This window comes from Megascapheus bottae, chromosome 5 (assembly GCF_031878675.1).
Source record: "Megascapheus bottae isolate mThoBot1 chromosome 5, mThoBot2.hap1, whole genome shotgun sequence".
Classification (NCBI taxonomy): Eukaryota; Metazoa; Chordata; class Mammalia; order Rodentia; family Geomyidae; genus Megascapheus; species Megascapheus bottae.
Genome location: NC_143513.1, coordinates 1342511 through 1362256, shown reverse-complemented (window position 1 = coordinate 1362256; position 19746 = coordinate 1342511). Strand labels below are relative to the sequence as shown.

General features: G+C 43.6%; 1 protein-coding gene across 5 annotated transcripts in view; it reads right to left on the bottom strand.

Moving 5' to 3' along the window:
• Ogdh (oxoglutarate dehydrogenase) overlaps positions 1–19746 on the bottom strand; it is a 72504-nt gene that overhangs the window by 30554 nt on the left and 22204 nt on the right. For 2 of the 5 annotated variants that reach the window (XM_090332503.1, XM_090332504.1), the window contains exons 3-5: positions 12877–13068; positions 10278–10380; positions 3565–3609 (exon numbers count right to left, since the gene is read on the bottom strand). In XM_090332503.1, the coding sequence (XP_090188629.1) occupies positions 3565–3609; positions 10278–10380; positions 12877–13068 (340 nt within the window). Of the gene's footprint in view, positions 1–3564; positions 3610–10277; positions 10381–10501; positions 10593–12876; positions 13069–19746 lie in introns of all 5 variants that reach the window. The other 3 variants (XM_090332505.1, XM_090332507.1, XM_090332506.1) reach the window with 3 other exon arrangements.

The following is a 19746-nucleotide window of genomic DNA, read 5'->3' as shown; positions in this document are numbered from 1 at the left end:
GCAGTGGGCCAAGAGTGTTTGGCTAGCATGCACAAAGACTTGGGTTTGATTCCTTAGGATCACATACATAGAAAAAAAGCCAGAATCGATGTTGTAGCTCAAGTGGTAGAGCTCTCACCTTGACAAAGTCCAAGGACAGTGCTCGGGCCCAGGATTAAAGGCCCAGGATGGGGGAGAAGAGGAGAGGAAGAAAAAGAAAATTACTAGTGTATCATGTCTGCAATCCTAGCTAATATCTGAGGATTGTGATTCAAAGCCAGCCCAAGCAGAAAAATCTGTGAGATCCTTATCTCCAATAAACTACCAAAAAAAGCAGAAAGTGGAATTATGGCTCCTGTGGTAGAGCACTAAGAATGTGAGTTCAAGCCCAAGAATGGTGCTGGCATGCATGCACATGCACACAGAGTAAAGAAAATTACTAGGGATACAAAAGGGACATTACATCAAAATAAAAAGGATTGATCTATGGAAAAGACACACAGCAACCCTAAATGTTCATGGAATACATAAGAGAGCTAGGAATAATGTGACTCTAAAACTAATAGGACTGAAATGAGAAAGACAAACCTGCATGTGTAAAGATTTCAATATCTCTCTTTCAAAAACATCAGAAAAAACCAGGTGCATTGGTTCACACCTGTAATCCTGCTACTCAGGAGACCGAGATTTGAGGATCACGGTTCAAGGCCAGCCCGGCACTAAAGACTGTGAGACTCTTATCTTCAATTAACCACTAGTAAAGTGGAAGTGGCACTGTGGCTCAAGGGGTAGGGTGGTAGCCTTGAGCTGAAGAACTCAGGGACAGTGACCAGGCCCAGAGCTCAAGCCCTACCACTGACCTCCCCCCCCAAAAAAAACAAAAAAACAAAAAACAAAAACAAAAAAAAACAAAAACAGAAAAGGGCTGGGAGCGTAGCCTTGTGGTAGAGTGCTTGCTTACCATGTACAAAGCCCTGTGCTTAATTCCTTGGTACCACATGTATAGAAAAAGCTGGCAGTGGTGCTGTGGCTCACGTGGTATAGTACTAGCTTTGAGAAAGCCCAAGGACAGTGCCCAGGCCCTGAGTTCAAGCCTCCAGACTGAAAGTCTCTTGAGTATCTAGGATTATAGGAATGAACCACTGGTACCCAGCCAGAAAAGATCTTCTATAAAGAAAAAATCCAGGGGCCGGGAGTTTGGCCTAGTGGTTAAAGTGCTTGCCTAGCATGCATGAAGACCTGGGTTCGATTCCTCGGTACCACATATAGAAAAAAGCCAGAAGTGGTGCTGAGGCTCAAGTGGTAGAGCTCTAGCCTTGAGAAAGTCCAAGGACAGTGCTCAGGCCCTGAGCTCAAGCCCAGGACTGGCAAAAAAAAAAAAAAGAAAAAAAAAAAGAAAAAAGAAATCTAACATCAAATAAGACCTAACCAAGTTGAATATGATGTTGACTTGAGAACTGATAAACACTACACCCAACAACAGTGTTCTTTTCAAGATGCCATAGAACACATGCCATGCCATGATATATTGGGCATTAACCAAACAAAAACAGAACAAAAATCTCAATGGATACATTTCAATTGAAATCATACATGGTCTATTCAGTTACTACAATGAAATCAATCTAATGATTACTGTTAAAAAGGTAACAAGGGGGGTTGGGAGTTTGGCCTAGTGGTAGAGTGCTTGCCTAGCATGCTCGAAGACCGGGGTTCAATTCCTCGGTACCACGTACATAGAAAAAAGCCAGAAGTGGTGCTGAGGCTCAGGTGGTAGAGCTCTAGCCTTGAGAAAGTCCAAGGACAGTGCTCAGGCCCTGAGCTTAAGCCCAAGACTGACTGGGACCGGGGGGAGGGGGGGAAGAGAGACCAAGAATACCTCCAAAAACTTGCATACTAGACAACACTCTTCTAAATAACCCTCAAATCAAACAAGTAGTAACATGGGGTAAAAAGGTATAAACTGAATTTAGAGAATACATATTCAAGTTTGTGGAATAACTGAAGGCATAGAGGGAAATTTAGATGAGAAAAGAAACATTTTCATCTTCAATACTTTAAAATCCTACATCCCAGGACTAGAAGAAGGAAAAACAAACCCAACAAGCTAAGGAAAGAGTTAGCAGTAGAAATCAATGAACTAGATATTTTAAAAGGGCAACACTAGCAAAATCCCTTGTATAACTGGAAAAATCCCTTGCATAACTGACAAAGTACAAAATTTACTAGTATCAGGAGTGAAACAAATGTCATAAGAGACTATTAAGATGCCAAGAAAATACTAAAAGAGTACTGTGAACTCTTCTGTATAAATATGAACCATTCACTCAATAGAAAATATTTACCTAATAGAAAATAGGCATTGGTGGCTCATGCCTGTAATCCTAGCTACTCAGGTGGTTGGGATGTGAGGATCCAGATTCAAAGCCAGCTTGAGCTAGAAAAGTCTGAGAGACTCTCATCTCCAGGTAATTGCCAAAAAGCCACAAGTGGTGCTGTGGCTGGCTCAAGGGTTACCAAGTTGTATAGAAGGTGGAGGGAAGGGATCCTGAGTTTTGACTATAGAGAGGGATCCTGGCATGATGTGGCTATAGCTGTGTAAGCTAAATGTTTTTTAAAATGAATCTTAAGAAAATGATGACTGTGTTTCAAGGACAACCTAAAAACAAAAAGTCAGCAAGATCTCATCTCAACAAATAGCTGGGTATGGTGGTATGTCTGTCATTCCAGTTATGCCAAAAGTTTAAATAGGAAGATAATGATCCAGGCCAGATATCATAAAAGTGTGAGATCCTATCTCGTTTGACTAAAAGTGCTGAAGGTGTGGTTCAAGTAGTAGAGCATCTGTCTGGCATGTGCAAGACCCCAAACTTAACCCCCAGTACCAACAACAACAAAATGAGAAAGAAAGAAAGAAAGAAAGAAAGAAAGAAAGAAAGAAAGAAAGAAAGAAAGAAAGGAAGGAAGGAAGGAAGGAGAAAGAGAAAAAGAAAGGCCTAGAGGGGGAAAGAAGAAACTGGCCTCAGGATAGGGGAGAAGGGGAATGAGAGCAGGCAGATGGCCCTAGAACCTCAACTCTGGATTCCTCAAAGGTATTCTGTCCAGAATGAAGGGACATCAAGGGCTCTCAGAACATTTTATTAATACTTGAAACATGGAGCATTCTGGAGACCTTGTTCAGAATGCCCAGGAAGCAGAATCTGAAAGAATCCAGAGTGTAGCCAAAGCCACAGCACACAATGCAGAAGCCACCATGCAGAACTGATGTGGTCTCAGGTCCCCGGCTGGCTCTGGCAGGTGAACTATGGTAAAGATGGAAGTTCACAGTAAAGCAATGGTGAAGCACATGTGAAGATGAAATTGCTCTTCAAACACAAAATGGATAGAAACTAAATGACAGCCAGAAATGTAATGGTTCTTGGTTAAAAAATAAAGGGGAAAATATATATTTCCAAAACAATTAGCAAACTTAACACTGACAAAAGTTGTGTCAACTTTCCCCAAATTACATGCTTGGAAAAGTTGCACATCCTATTCAATGAAGTCCTCAACTCTGAGAAGGTGAAAGTCTCATTATTTTCATACCTCCTACTGTTAGCATTCCAAGTCGTTCCTTGAAAACTGCAAGATCTGAGAGGCAGAGTGGGGTAGCATGGGTGAATGCAGAAGGAAAAAGACAGATGAGAGTTAGTTTCAAACCCAAATACCAAAACCCTACACCATCACCACAGTAACAGGCAGAACGAACACTATCACATGGACACACACCAAAGGATACATGGGTAGACTGGGAGGTTAGGGGATCCTGTTGGGGTAAACGTGGGACTTGTCTATAAAACAGCTGGAATAACACAAGCCAGAAGATGGGTGGCACCTCAAAGCTATCAGGCAGCGTCATTTGATCTCCTCATCTCCCTAGCTTCCAGAAGCAGCTGACACAAACAGCTCACTCCTGGCAAGTTGGACACGCCCAATCTAGACAACTATGGATGAAACAATAGGAACAAAGACCTAATTTGAAGAGCAGCCATTTTTCAGAATCAAATCAGGGAGTAGTATATACTCTAAATCTCCTAAATGTTTCCTCACAAGGCAGGCAAAAATGGAACAGAAGAGGTCAATAGCTGAAAATACCCCAATAAACACAGATACACATAGCTGAACAGAGCTGTACATTTTCCTTCTACTTGTAAGCTTTTCAAAGCCCATTCGTTCTTTTTCTTTTTTCTTTTCCTTCCTTTCTTCCTTTCTTCCTTCCTTTCTTCCTTTCTTCCTTCCTTTCTTTCTTTCTTTCTTTCTTTCTTTCTTTCTTTCTTTCTTTCTTTCTTTCTTTCTTTCTTTCTTTCTCCTCTCTCTCTCTCCCTTGCTCTCTCTCTCCCTCGCTCTCCTCCTTCTTTGCCATTACGGGGCTTGAACTCAGGGCCTAGGCACTGTCTTTGGACACATTTTGCTCAAGGCTAGTGCTCTGAAATTTGAGCTACAGCACCACTTCTGGCTCTTTCTGTGTATATCATACCGAGAAATCAAACCCAGGGCTTTGTGCATGCTAGGCGAACACTCTACAACTAGGTCAAACTCCCGGCCCTGCAAAGCATTTCTTATCCTATACAAAAATGTTCCTAGCCAGGCACTGGTGGCTCATGCCTGTAATCCTAGCTACTCATGAGGCTGAGATCTGAGGATCATGGTTCAAAGCCAGCCAAGCATGAAGTCCATGAGACTCTTATTTCCAATTAATCAACAGAAAACCAGAAGTGGTACTCTGGTTCAAGTGATAGAGCGGTGTAGCCTTGATTTGAAGAGCTCAGGAGCAGCACCCAGGCCCAGAGTTTAAGCCCCACTACCAAAACAGGCAAACAAAAACAAACGAACAAAAAAAACCTTTCCTGGTACTAGTGAAGACAAATATCTCCTTGGATACCTTTCCTGACTGGTTGCCTGGATGTATGTGGGGGGGCCGGGGAGGTCCTGTAAGGACAGAGGTACACAGAGGAGCTGATGATGAAATACTTAGGGCCAGCTTCACTGTGGCTGCAGATGCAGCCTGTCCTGGTGAGCAGAGAAAGGCCAGTCAAGTGCTTCCTTTCAACCTGAGGGTCTCAACACTGAACTTGATGAGTTCCTAACAGCAGGCAGACTTCCAGGATTTGAGCACTGGGGTGAGCGTGCATGGGATGAGGCACACAGGGAAAATGTTGCCTTCTCCTTAGAGGACAAAGGGACTGGACCTCAGGGCTCAGTTTTTCCTTAAAAGAATAGCTAAGCTCTGCACAAAAACAAGAATGATGCTGGGTGCTGGTGGCTCACATCTGTAATCCTAGCTGTTCAGGAGGCTAAGATCTGATGATCGCAGTTCAAAGCCAGCCGGGGCAGAAAAATCCCCATGAAACTCTTATCTATAACTCAAAAAACTGGAAGTGGCAAAGTGGCTCAGTGGTAGAATGCTAGCTTTGAGTACAAAGAGGATCAGGGCTAGTGCCCAGGTCCCAAGTTCAAGCCCTATAATCAGCAAAACAACAACACAGTGATGCTTTGCTTAAGATAAAGAATCTTAATTTTTTTCCTTCACTCTCTGGAATCGAGATAGGAGACTATGTCAACCAGTCATCAGTGCTCTAAGAAAGATCTGACACATGGGAGAACCTCAAAGGGACTTGTGTATGTTCATTCCTGTTTTTTTTTTTTAAATCCCTAAATGCAGTATGGAATGTTCACCTTCGGGGTCCTAGGTATTTGAGATTTTACTGAGTTTTTTTCCCTTTTTTTTTTTTAGCCTTGAACTCTGGGCCTGGGCACTGTCCCTGAGCTTTTCAGCTCAAGGCTACCACCCTAACTCCTGGAGCCACAAAGCTAATTCCGGTTTTCTGGTGGTTAATTGGAGATAAGAGTCTCACAGACTTTACTGCCTGGGCTGACTTTGAATCTCGAAACTCAGATCTCAGCCTGCTGAGTAGCTAAGATTATAGACATGAGCTGCCATGCCTGGCTCCCAGTTACTTTTTTTTTTTTGCCAGTCCTGGGCTTGAGCTCAGGGCCTGAGCACTGTCCTTGGACTTTCTCAAGGCTAGAGCTCTACCACTTGAGCCTCAGCACCACTTCCGGCTTTTTTCTATGTATGTGGTACCGAGGAATTGAACCCGGGTCTTCATGCATGCTAGACAAGCACTTTAACCACTAGGCCAAACTCTCGGCCACAAAGAATCCTCTTAAATGACAAATTCTTTGTGGTTCAGGCCTTTACTTCTCTTGAGGGTGACCATATCCATGGTGATTTTGATGCCCTCTGGATATGGTCTCAGCCCAATCACCTCTGGAGTCTCTGAGGCATCTTTCCTGACACTTCTCACCAGCTACCTTGAGACACAGCATGCTATACAGAGCAGGCGGTGATTATTAGACAAATGAGATCACTCTGAATTCCTAAAAGCTAGTTAAAAACCAAGTCTAAGCTGGGTGCCTGTGGCTCGTGCCTATAATCCTAGCTACTCAGGAGGCTGAGAACTGAGGATTGAGGTTCTAACCCAGTTTGGGGTAGGAAAGTCTGTCAGGAGAATAGATGGGAATGCTGTCATTACTCATTATGATTTTACAAATACTACCACATACAGAAAAGAAGTTTCACAATTCCTCCCATCTATTTACAGAATGTGTTTTGCATTCTCTCATTATTATTATTATTATTATTATTATTATTATTATTATTATTATATATTTTTTGTCAGTCATGGGGCCTGAATTCTGGGGCTTGAAGTCTGGGCCTGGGCGCTTTCCCTAAGCTCTTTAGCTGAAGGGTAGTGCTCTACCACTTGAGCCATAGTGCCACTTCTGTTTTTCTGGTAATTAGAGAGAAGAGTCTCATGGACTTTCGTGCCTGGGCTGGCTTTGAACCGCAATCCTAAGATCTCAGCCTCCTGAAGAGCTAGTATTACAGGTGTGAGCCATTGTGCCCAGCATCTCTTAAATAAGTTTATCTCACACTGAAGGTATCGGTTGGTCATCTTTATGTAGGAGTTACTACAGACTGTCTCAGAACCACAGAGGAAGGCATTTTAAAGTGGAAAGTGAGGCCAAGAGGGAACAGGAACAAGACCTCCCCCATTCCTACCTCACACTCTAAGGCAATGTGGTACAAAACTGTAGTTAGATATACAAGCAGTTTCTCTCCAAAAGATGACAAGGAACTCACTAGACAGTGAATGCACCATCCTGAAACTGCACTACTTTGTCTATTCTGTTATGCTAACCTATAAGTCTTCTTTCAGGCCAGTTGGGAAAGGCCTCCTGGCAGCCCCTGGGTTGCCCCACCCCCATGCCTCTAAGTAGAAATACTAGGAAAGATCCACAGAACCTCACCAGTGCCTGCGAGTGAAAGGAATGGGTGTACACAAGGTATCTCATGTGAGAACTCCACCCTCCTTCCCAAAGGAACACAGAGTGTATAGTACAACTTGGCATAAATGAAGATGGGCTTCCCTGCCCCCAGAGAACACAGGACAGACATACTCATTCCAGTCATCAACTGCAAACTAGGACTAGGCAGGGTCACACAAGAGATGGAGCTGATTCCCTTAGATGTTTTACCATGTATGGAAACTAGTAACTCATAATCCCCACCCTGACTAATGCTGTGAGAGGGGCTCCTCTCAGAAAAAGAGTCCACTGGCAAGACAATGAGCTAGAACAAGTAGGGGCTCAAGCCATCTGAGCACACAGAGAAGACCTTACTAGTCTGGAGGGCTCTGGAGCAGTCACTGCATTGCATCTGGGGCCTAAAGAAGCTTAAGGTTGCCAAGGACAAGACTAGGGGATGGAGAGCAAGAGTTTCAGTGCTAAAGGATGAAGTACAGAAAATAAGGCCCCAAGACCTCCTAGGAACACTTCAAAGAAAAGCCCACGTTTTAGGAGCACAAAGTCTTCAACAGAGTGAAAGCATGATTCCTGTCATGATCTGTCTACAATACAAACTGGCCTAATTCAGTAAGATTCAAAGGAGTTCTCTAAATTTGCTTTCTGTGGTATTATGATACATATTTTTAATTTTGGTGTCCATGGTTTCTGGCTCATAATTTCCTTCCTGAGGAGGTCACAGAAATTAAGAGTTCCTCTTTCTCAAGCTGGGTCACAAAAAAGCTAACTTACATCCTTTCTGTTCTGGAGTGGCCATAATTCTTGGGCCTACCTTGTCTGAAGGGATCTTGCCTCATGCCCAAGAGGAAGAAATTGGAAATGGCACTATAGCTTAAGCGGTAGAGTGCTATCTTTGAGCTGAAGAGCTCAGAGACAGCATCCAGGTCAAGCCCATGACCAACCATCAAAAAAAAAAAAGAAAAAAGAAATAAATGCTAATGAACCTGCATCCTTGCTGGGTTTCTACTCAGCCAAGTAACAGGAAATCACTTTTTGTTCTGGTCCAAAAACATTTCTACATAGTTGTCTGTCCGTGCAATGAAGTCTTTTAAAATCTACAAGAACAGGATTCCAAGAGCTTCTGGATTGCTAAACACATGGCAGCAGAACAAAAACATATCCATATACCAAGAAGTTGATGCTCTCCAACTCCATGGGAAAAGAAACTCTGAACTCAAGACCCTTACAGACCTTCTGTAACATGTTTCTTCATCTGGTTTTCTTATGCCCTTTAAAATATTCTTTACAGTAAATTGGTAGATGTAACCAAGTATTTCCCTGGGTTCTGTAAGCTGTTCTAGTAATATAATTGAGCCTCAGGAGAGGGTTGTAAGAGCCCAAATCTGTAATCAGTCTGCCAGAAGTCCCAGAAGCCCAGGCTCCAAGGGGGGAGTCTGAAGGATACAGCCTTCACCCTGTGGGATCTGATGCTATCTCTTGGTAGACCGTAGTTGACTAATGTTTATGGATCCTGGCTTATTCATAATTTCTTCTCCAAAGCAGGTCATAGAAATTAGAATTCTTTTTCCCTAAAGAGGATCACAAGGACACAAATCTTCTCCAGCCTTTGTGTGGGAGCTATCTATAAAGAAATTCTTTGACATACCTCGCCTAATGAAGATGGTTCCATACAAACCATCTATTATCAGAATGGCATTAAATTAAGGACACTCAGCTGATGTCTGCTGCAGAACTGAATGCTTGCTTCCTAGTGGAGAGAAATCGCCACACCTTTTGAAAGTCTTTTGTGTTGATTATTGTATTTTGAAAGCAGAAGAAAAAGAGCTGGTTTTCCTGTAGACTTTTGAAATGTGCTAAAGTGATGATACAACATAAAGGGAACTCTATAATGTCCACAATTGTTTTTTTAAAAAGCTAAAGAACAATTATAAACTGCCAACAATTCTTGGAATCTAACTTTACCTGATGAATGCCTGACCTCTTGTCACAACTCAACAATGCCTGCAAATGCAGAGCCTTAGAAACTGTTTTTTTCTGCACCCTTTCCCCAAAGTTGTCTACAAAGAGGCTAATTTTGTTCCCTCCCTGAGAGCAGTATTATCAATTAGGGGATCATCAATTTCATTAGCATGCATAGTGCCTACAGTGAATGCCTTGGTCATTGTATACAATTAGTCACATCATTTCTTTAGTACGGGTTAGCAGCATGGTGACATAAGCAGATTAACTCTGGAAGCAAACTGTGGCTGAGCATACACCCAGACACAATACCCATTCACCTCACAAACAAGGTGCAGATGGGTTATCTTCTGCCAACTCTGACAAAACCCCAGCTATGCTCCATACATGCACCTCCCATAGGCCCTGGCCATCTGACGCTGTGGGAATGCCTTCCAAAGTTTCCTCAGTGTGATCACAAGCATTTACGAATTGGGAGACCCCCAACAGCACATCTTGCTCAGGAATTTGCCCCTTAGAGACACAAGTGGCCTCTGGCCACAGGCAAGCCCCACTGTGGTCCAGAAGGGGACATCTATGACAGCAGCTCTCTGGTCCATGGCAAAGCTCATCATGGGCCTCATAGAAGGCAGCACTGCCTGGGGATGTGGAAAGCTGGAGTCAAATGAGCTGTTCTCTGAAGAAGTTTTCCATCCACCTGCCCCAAAGGGAGGGGGAAGGGCAGCTTTTCTCTGTGCCATACATCTTATATTGAAAATTTTATTTCCCAGATTGAGTCTTAGACAATCTGGCTGACAAGTGGAATAAAACCATGCCTAAAATACATGAAGGCTGTGTTACTGAGGAATTTTAAGTGATCAGAACGAAGGAAACTTAAGAGCCTTTCCCTCCTGTCTGAACATCCTGGCTACTACAGGCTGTGACAGAGAGAGGAGCTCAAGCAACGCAGCTGACTGCTCTCAAACCCTCACCAAGTTTGTCTGTGGATGAGATAATGTCAGCGGGCACGGAGGAGTCCAGATCAGCATCCAAAATCCCCAGGGGGTCCAGCTGTGCTACATGGTGCCCTCGTATCTATGAGTGGACCAACAATGAGAGGGAAGGACACACACAAAAGGACAGGAGAAAAAAAAGAGGGAAGGGGTAAAAAAAAGTAAAATTACATTAAAATTAGCATTTACAGATTAATTCTCACCCACGTTTGAAGAAACAGTTACTGGAGCATCATCAAAATTTACACAACTAATTCCGAGAGGATCAAGTTTTGCAATGTGGTGACCCCTGACCTGGAATAACAACACAAGTCATTAAGCAGATCCAGTGAGCTGTGGGAAGGGGGCAAAAGTTATTCTTCATGCAAATCTTTCCTAGAGTGGAACACAGTACAATGAAACCATACAACATAATAAGTTCTCAAAAATTATCTTAGGACAATTTCAAAAGCACTACATGCATAAATACACTTTTATTAAAAAATAAACTTGAGTTATAATAAACTGGGACTACTATGGGGGTTCCTTAGTTTCCCTGGGTCAATGGCAATGAGCTATGTTAGGGAGTTGGAATCCAGTGTGAGGAGTTCATTCTATTTCCCTAAGGAAAAAAAATGAGGGATTAGGTGTGGCTGGGGTACAGTATGGTACTAAGAGAAGCTCTGTCTTCTATCACATCCATGTTCTGTGGCAAGGATGCTATAATCAGTAGCTTGTACAGTGGCCAGACAACCTAGACTTAGAACATTTCATCTGAACTGCTTGAAAACAAATGGAGAGGGTAATGTGTAGCTCAGTGGCAGGGTGCTTTGCATGTTTGAGGCCCAGGTTTCATTTCCAGCACTACAAAACCAGGGGGAAAAAATAAATAAATAAAATTTCACTCTTAATTTTATGTTCTTTCAATGCTGGGCATTTCAATCATAATTTTTTTTCCCTTTTTGGAGGTGCTGAGGTTTGAACTCAGGCCACATACCCAGCTTGTCCACAGTCACAATTTAAGAGATGCTAAGTTACTAAGAAACCATGTTAAAAAGATGTTACTGTAACAAGTGCAGGAAATGGTTAGGCATAACCTGTTATGTTGTGCCCCTTACCTACAGATCCTCTGTGGACAGCATCTGAGAAGTCCAGGCCAAGCTACTTACTGCACTCCTTGTGCACCTCATTGCTGAGGCAGCATAGGTGCCCCACCAGAGGTATCTTCTTTGCCACAGCAGGGCAGGAAAAGACTGGGGACCTAGGCTTATGGGCCACTGCTATCTTCAGGAAACAATCATGGGGTGGAAGGGAGACCTGAAGTACAAGTTACCAGGTTGCGACGCGCGCGCGCGCGCGTGCGTGCGTGTGTGTGTGTGTGTTGGTCATGAGCTTGAACTCTGGGACTGGGCGGTATCCCTGAGCTCTTAAGCTTAAGGCTTCTGCTCTACCCTTTGAGCCACAGCACCACTTCCGGTTTTCTAGTGGTTAATTGTAGATAAAGAGTCTCACAAACTTTAGTCCCAGGCTGGCTTTGAACCCAGTTCCTGAGATTTCAGCCTCCTGAGTAGCTAGGATTATAGCCACTGTGACCGGCTTAGGTTGTTACTTCTTGTACCATGAAGCATCAGATCACCACCTCTTGCTGGTGATGTGCTTGGACTTCCACAGGAGCTCCCAGAAGGGAGACACCAGGCTTGCCTTGCTCTACCTTTTCTCAGTATGGTTACAGATGAAAGCTGTTTTGTATGTATGTGTTCAGTATTGGGGTTTGAACTCAGCCTCACATTCAGTTTGCTAGCTCACAAACTGGCACTCCCACAGAAAAAGTTTGAACGTCTACATTTCTGGTTCTACTCAACATGAGGTGGAAACGCTGTAAGACTCATGGTGTGAACAAAGGTCAGGAAGGAAAAGCACAGTTCTGGGGACACAACTGGTGAGGCTGGTCATAAAATGGCATGTTTTAGGGGAGTTCTTTGTCTCTTGACCACATTGTACAGGCTAGGCTGCCCTTCTCCTACCCTGACCTGCTTTGCTTATGTGTCTCTAGACTACACATGTCCTTTCTTACAGTATTCCGGTATTGGCAGCTGAGAAGAGGGTACTGACCAGCCCAAGAGCATACCTTCCTTGTCATTGCTCCCTGCTAGGTGAGCACCCCTTCTCCTGGATACCCAGGTACTGATATGGTTTCCTTGTCCACAAATCATTTATTCATTTATGCATGCCAGTCCTGAGCTGCTTTTGCTCAAGGACAGTACTCTATCATTTGAGCCAAAGTGCTACTTCTGGCTTTTTTCTGTGTATGTGGTATTGAGGAATCAAACCTAAGGTTTCATGCATGCTAGGCAAGCACTTTACCACACTAAGCCACATCCCCAGTCCCACAAATCATTTATGAAAAGAAGGTACTAATATAAGGCAGGCAGGAAAGGTGGCAGAGAATCTGCCTGATTAGGGTTAGCCTGGCTCCTTTTCTCTATTTCATACTTAGCTTCTCTAAGACTCCAAAAGCAGAAGAAAATACCTGGGATTTGGAGGGGGTTAAATGAGGACAAAGGAACACTGTCCTTTCTCACAAGCGGCTCCTGCTTACCTGATAGGCCCTGATGAGAGACTGCACAGCCAGATGGTCCTCCACGAGCTTGTCGACATTAGGCTGGCTCTCTATCAGGGACTGTGCCTGGGCCATGGTAGCCAGGGAACTTCGGCTGAGGGAAAGGGGGCTCTGGTAGGCGCTGCCTGGAGGGGCTCCGGCATTGGTGTTGCGAAAAAAAACATCCCATGACTAAAAACAAAAAAAGTAAAGAATTACCTTACTAATGGCCACAAAGCGCTGCCCTCCACAGAGGAGTACTGCCTCTCCCTTAAGTTCTGACTTGTTTTAGTCATTTCAAGTTTAAACGATTTGTTTTACAATGACCCAAGAAACTGAACTATTAATGATTAATTGCTTCAGACCTAAAGATGTTTTTGTAAACATACTTTTAGAGATCAGAGATGTGGAGACAATAAAATACGATGCAAAACCAAAGAACTATTAAAAGCTAGGTTTAGGCAAGATTCCAAGGTATACCTGACAAAATTAAAGAAAGGGTAAGGAAGGGATAGGTAAAAATGTTGAAAGGGGTGAAACAGATCAAGACATATTGTATTCATAAACTGTTTTGTTAAATGGCAACTCCTTTGTACAACTATTTATAAAGGTAATAGGGCCAGGAATATAGCCTAGTGGGACAGCCAGAAATGGTGTTAGGGCTCAGGAGGCAGAGCACTAGCCTTGAGCAAAAATGTGTCCAAGAACAGTGCACAAGCCCTGAGTTCAAGCCCCAGGACTAGCAAAAAATAAAGGTTGGACCGCGAGTTTGGCCTAGTGGTAGAGTGCTTGCCTAGCATGCATGAAGACCCAGGTTCGATTCCTCAGCACCACATACATAGAAAAAAAAAAAAGCCAGAAGTGGTGTTGAAGCTCAAGTGGTAGAGCTCTAGCCTTGAGAAAGTCCAAGGACAGTGCTCAGGCCCTGGGCTCAAGCCTGGGACTGGCCAAAAAAAAAAAAAAAATTACCTTTATTTATTTGACACACACACAAAACAAACTAAAAAGAGGGATGGACATGGCTCAAATGACAACAGCACTTGCTAGCATACATGAAGTCTTGGGTTCAAGCCCTAATACTATTTTTGGCCCCCTTCTGTGGCTTGAAATCTAGGCCTGGGCATTGTCCCTGAGCTCTTCAGCTCAAGGGTACTGCCCTACCCCTGGAGCCACAGGGCCACTTCTGGTTTTCTGGTGATTATCTGGAGATAAAGAGTCTCATGAACTTTTTTTTTTTTGCCAGTTGTGGGCTTGAGCTCAGGGCCTGAGCACTGTCCTTGGACTTTCTCAAGGTTAGAACTCTACCACTTGAGCCTCAGCACCATTTCTGGCTTTTTTCTAGGTGGTACCGAGGAATCGAACCCGGGTTCTCGTGCATGCTAGGCAAGCACTCTACCACTAGGCCAAACTTCTGGCCCCAAAATTCTGAGTTGCCAAATTTGCTAGAGAAGTTCCCTTGTGTTTCTTTTTCTTTTTTTTTTTTTGCCAGTCCTGGGCTTGAGCTCAGGGCCTGAGCACTGTCCTTGGACTTTCTCAAGGCTGGAGCTCTACCACTTGAGCCTCAGCATCATATCCGGCTTTTTTCTATGTGGTACCAAGGAATCGAACCCAGGTCTTTGTGCATGCTAGGCAAGCACTCTACCACTAGGCCAAACTCCAGGTCCCTGATGAACTTTTTAAAAGGACCTTTCAGTGCCAGGCTGGCTTTGAACCATGATCCTCAGAATTCAGCCTCCTTAGTAGCATTAGTAGGTCACAGGCACTATACCTGGATTAAAAAAAAATTTTTTTTAGAGGAAAAGATTTTCTAGACTTTTGTCTTTACCTTCTAGAAAACTTTCCAGATATGTCCCTTTCTTGGGCTTGAGTAGATATCAAATGAGTCTGTCCCTGGGGACAGGGAATGTACGACTTTTTTTTTTTTTTTGCCAGTACTGGACTTGAGCTCAGGGTCTAAGCACTATCCTTGGGTTTTCTCAAGGCTAGAACCCTACCACCTGAGTCACAGCACCATTTCTGGCTTTTCCTATGTATGTAATACCAACCGATGAATTGAACCCCGAACTTTGTGCATGCTAGGCAAGTATTCTACCACTTAGCCAAACTCTGGGTCTGAAACTAGGACATTTGTCTGTAACATTCTCTGCCCTCTTTTTTCAATATTGGGAGTCAAATTCAGAGCACTGCATATGCTAGAAAGAGTTCTACCACTGACCTACATCTTTATTCACTCCTGCTTACTTATTTACTTATTGTTGCTGGTAATAGGGCCTGAACTCAAGGCCTGTGTTCTTATTTGGCTTTTTCAGTGAAGGCTGGCATTGTACTGTGTGAAACACACCTTCACTTCCCCTTTCCTTTTTTTTTTTTAGAGGCTGTTTCATAATGCAAGTAAGGGAACAGACATACTTAACTCAGAAGGTCTGCACTACTGAAAGTAGAGCTGTATGATTTTGGTGCATAAATATGAAAAATTCCTACAACAAACACAGGCCCTGTTTTCCTGCCTCATGCAGGGCAGTCTGTCCTCTCATTGAAATCTATTTTTCAAGGGAATTTTCAAGGGTGTTTAAAATATTCTACAATGCACAATACAGTCCCAATGATACATACTTGAATTACTAGCACTTAGAAGGCAGAGACAGGAGAATTGAGAGCTGAAAACAGGATCTTGTATCCCGGCCTACTCTAAGATACACAATGAGTTTGAGACTAGTCTAAACTATATGGAGAAACTCAATCTCAAAGAAAAATTTAAAAAAAGAAAAAGATATGTCTCTTTGCTAAAAGTAATCATTAAACACCAAACTATAATGGAAGTAGTGGCTAAAGTAATCTTAGGTACTTGGAAGGAGGTAGAAATCAGGAGACAGCAGTTAAAAGCCAACCCGGCATCAAAATTTGTGATATCAATCAATGGCTGTGAATAATAGTGCAACCACATATCATACCAGTTATGAGGCGGACCAAAGTTCAGGCCAGCTGAGCATAGAGTCCTATCTCAAAAACAGCCAGCACAAAGGGGCTGGCAAGCTGGGTGCCAGTAGCTAGTCAGACAGCTGGTATCTGAGGATCACAGTTCAAAGCCATCCAGATCAGGAAAGTCCATGAATCTCTTATTTCCAATTAAGCATCAAAAAGTACTCAACTTAGAATGCTAGCTTTCATCAAAAAAGCTCAGGACAGCACCCAGGCCTTGGGTTCAAGAACTAAGACTGACACTGATACTGAAACACACACACATACACATATACAATTGGCAAAGTGTTCAAATGTGTTGGGGACCGACTGTGGGGTCAATGACCTTGGACCTGACCTTGGACCTACACAACTGTATACACAAGGAAGTAACTCTTATCAGGATAACTTTAAGCAATGTCAATCAGTTCTTATCAGGATGACTTTAAGCAATGTTAATCTTTCTCATTTATTCTATATGTGACTTGTTTACTATTTTGTATGAATGTAGCCTCTGGCAGTTCCCTAGTTTTAAGAAGAGTATTTAAGGTCGGAACTTGAAATAAACTGGGCTGCAGTCTTTACCTGGGCTGCAGACCTCCCGGACCCCATCTGTTTGTCTCTCTTCTATTTTTTCCTAGTCCCTGCCCCCTATTTCAGGAATCCCAATCTGCAAACCCTGGTTTGCTGCCGGCTGGCCCTGGCACAAATGCTGAAATGCCTATCTATCAAGAGCAAAACCTGGGTTCAACACCCAGTATTATTTAAAGGGGAAAAAAAAAAAAAGATGTTGTGAACGCACTAAAAACCACTGAACTATAAGCCTTACAATAGTGACATGTCATGTGAATGATATTTCAATGACCAACTTTAAGCTAACAATTAACCTTTCTGGTTTTGGCTTTTTATTCCCCTCCCAGTCCTGGGGCTTGAACTAGGGTCTGAGCAATGTCCCTGAGCTACTTTTGCTTAAAGCTAGCATTCAACCACTTGAGCCTCAGCATTATGGCTTTTTCTGTTTATGTGATACTGAGGAATCAAACTCAGGGCTTCATGCATGCTAGGCGGGTACTTTACCACTAAGCCACATTCCCAGCCCTCTGGTTGGTTTTCAGAGTACCACATGTACTACAGAGGAGGGACTGAAGTTGTCACTTGACACCTCCCATGAAACATCCCTGACATGCAGGGACATAAAGAGAGGCCTTCACACTTGCCTTTTTAAAACATACTGTTGGGCCCAGCAGTTTGGCCTAGTGGTAGAGTGTGTGCATGAAGACCCGGGTTCGATTCCTCAGTACCACATACATAGAAAAGGCCTAAAGTAGTGCTGTGGCTCAAATTGTAGAACTCTAGCTTTGAGAAAGCCCAAGGACAGTGTTCAGGCCCTGAGTTCAAGCCCCAGGGCTGGCAAAAAAAAAAAAAAATAGTGTAGGGTCTAAGAATGTGGCTTAGTGGGTAAAGTGCTTGCCTAGGGGACCTGGGTTCAATTCCTCAGCACCACATAAAAAACAAATACACTGTCGTATTTGCTATACAAACCAAGGGCCTGGGCTGGGAGTTTGGCCTAGTGGTTAAAGTGCTTGCCTAGCATGCACGAAGACCCAGGTTCGATTCCTTGGTACCACATACATAGAAAAAAGCCAGAAGTGGTGCTGAGGCTCAAGTGGTAGAGCTCTAGCCTTGAGAAAGTCCAAGGACAGTGCTCAGGCCCTGAGTTCAAGCCCAGGACTGGCAAAAAAACAAAACAAAAAAAAACAAACAAAAAAAAAACCAAGGGCTTGGAATTCTCTTAACCTTCCTCTAAGTGGCTCCCACCAAAACTCAGATCTGACTGTTCTAATAAGGGAAAAGGCAGTACAGTATTTCTACCTGAGAAGCAAATTCGTATGAGATGGAACAGAGAGGACCTCTTAGCATCACTATTCTAGGATAAGGTCCACCTGTCTCCCACCCAGTCCCTGACAAGTTCTGTGTAAGGACAAAGGGTCTAGAAGTCACATGGCTGTGTATAAACCTTGGTAGATTTGGGGTGGGAGTTTGGCCTAGTGGTAGAGTACCTAGCATACACAAAGACCTGGGTTTGATTCTGCGGTATCACATACATAGAAAAAGCTGGAAGCGGTGCTATGGCTCAAGTTGTAGAGCTCTAGCTTTGAGAAAGACCAAGGACAGTGTGCAGGCCCTGAGTTCAAGCCCCAGGACTGCTCCCTCCCCCCAAAAAATCAAACTGGTAAATATTCCTGAGTGGCTGACTTCATGGAGAGGTTCCTATACTCCATATAAAATTCTGTAACCAAGAAGAGAACACCTTGGCTGTCCATAATCCTGGGAATGTACAAAACTAGGAATTTCATGTCTTGCCTGCCAATCCTTATCCTACAAGCAGAGATGACCAGGGATTACACATTTCAGATGTCCACTTTTGTTTTAGGAATAGGAGTAACTCATGACAACTGTAGACAAGTGATCTACAGCCCAAGACCCCAAGTTCCTGCAACTCTGAAAACCTTTCTCTCTCTCCTCTCTCTCCCTCCCTCTCTCTGGTTCTAGGGCTTGAATAAAGGGCCTGAGCACTATCCTTGGGCTTTCTCAAAGCCAGTGCTCTACCATTTGAGCCACAGTGTCACTTCTGGCTTTTTCTGTGTATGCAGTACTGAGGAATCGAACCCAGGCTAGGCATGCTAGGCAAGGAATCTGCCACTAGGCCACACTCCTAGCCCAACGTCTTTTATCTCTTTGAACCTATTCAAACTCACTAAAAACTCAAGACCCTGGATTGGCAGTTCTTTCTTAGTCGCAGGGCAAGCAAGAGCTATTTATAGACCCAGAGACCAAGTCATAGCAAAAACTATCTAATGTTCTATCTTTAAGCTGAGGCATAGTGGTACATGCTTGTAATCTCAGCACTTGGGAGGCTCAGGCAAGAGGATTGAGAGTTTGAGGGCTATGTAGTATCAATATACAACAATACTAATCACTGTTATTAAGTTAACTTTAAATAGCAAATTAGAAGCAGCAGAAGCTGCTGCAGCAACTGAAGTAGAAACAATTCAATGGCAGTGATACCCTTCAGCTGGCATTTCTTACTCATTTGGTCCACTGGGAATGTCAACCACATCCTCCAGTGGGAGAGGGTTGGACTTAGGCAGAATTTACACACTGCAATTGCCAGGCAAGATGTTAACAAGGCTAAGCAAATACTGGCACAGCAATACTCACAGGAAAAAACAAACAACTCTAGTAGCTCTAATAAAAGTGCCACCCAATAACTGGTAAGCCTTTGACAATGAAAAGATTTTCACCCCTGTTGAAGCCATGGAGCCTAAGGTCAAAGACAAGGGCAGCCAGCAGGGCTGTAGGACTTTTTCCAGCACAGGATTTGGAAAGATGGCTGGCATGATCATGAACATCGGGCATCTTCTCTCTGACCTTCTTTTGTACTTGGAATAAAAGTCCAGGTGATTTTCAATTGGCTGAAAACAGTCAGACTGAAATTCTGCTTGTGTGGAACTCAGTCAGAAAAAACTGGTTCATACCGGTACTGCTGAGCTTCCCAGAGGAAAATGAAGAGAATGTAACTCCAGGCCTTCCACTTAGTCCCCCACCCCCATCTCAAGCCTCATTTCACTCTCCAGAGTCAGCTCTACTGCCAGACAGGGGCTTACCCAGACTGGCTGCCCCTCCTTTACTGTACCACACCAGGCAGGACCGAAGCTCCTTTACATTCTGGCTTAAAGCCTTACTAAAGGTTTTTCCAACTTGGGTGACGGGGTTCTGTATCCAGAAAGCTGACTGTACACATCTCGCAATTCCCATTAACACTACACACTTAAGTAGGTTAGATCTCAACAACAAAAATTCCCCAAAGGCTTAAAAATAGTTGTTTGTGGGGGAGGGAAACGGGGGCAA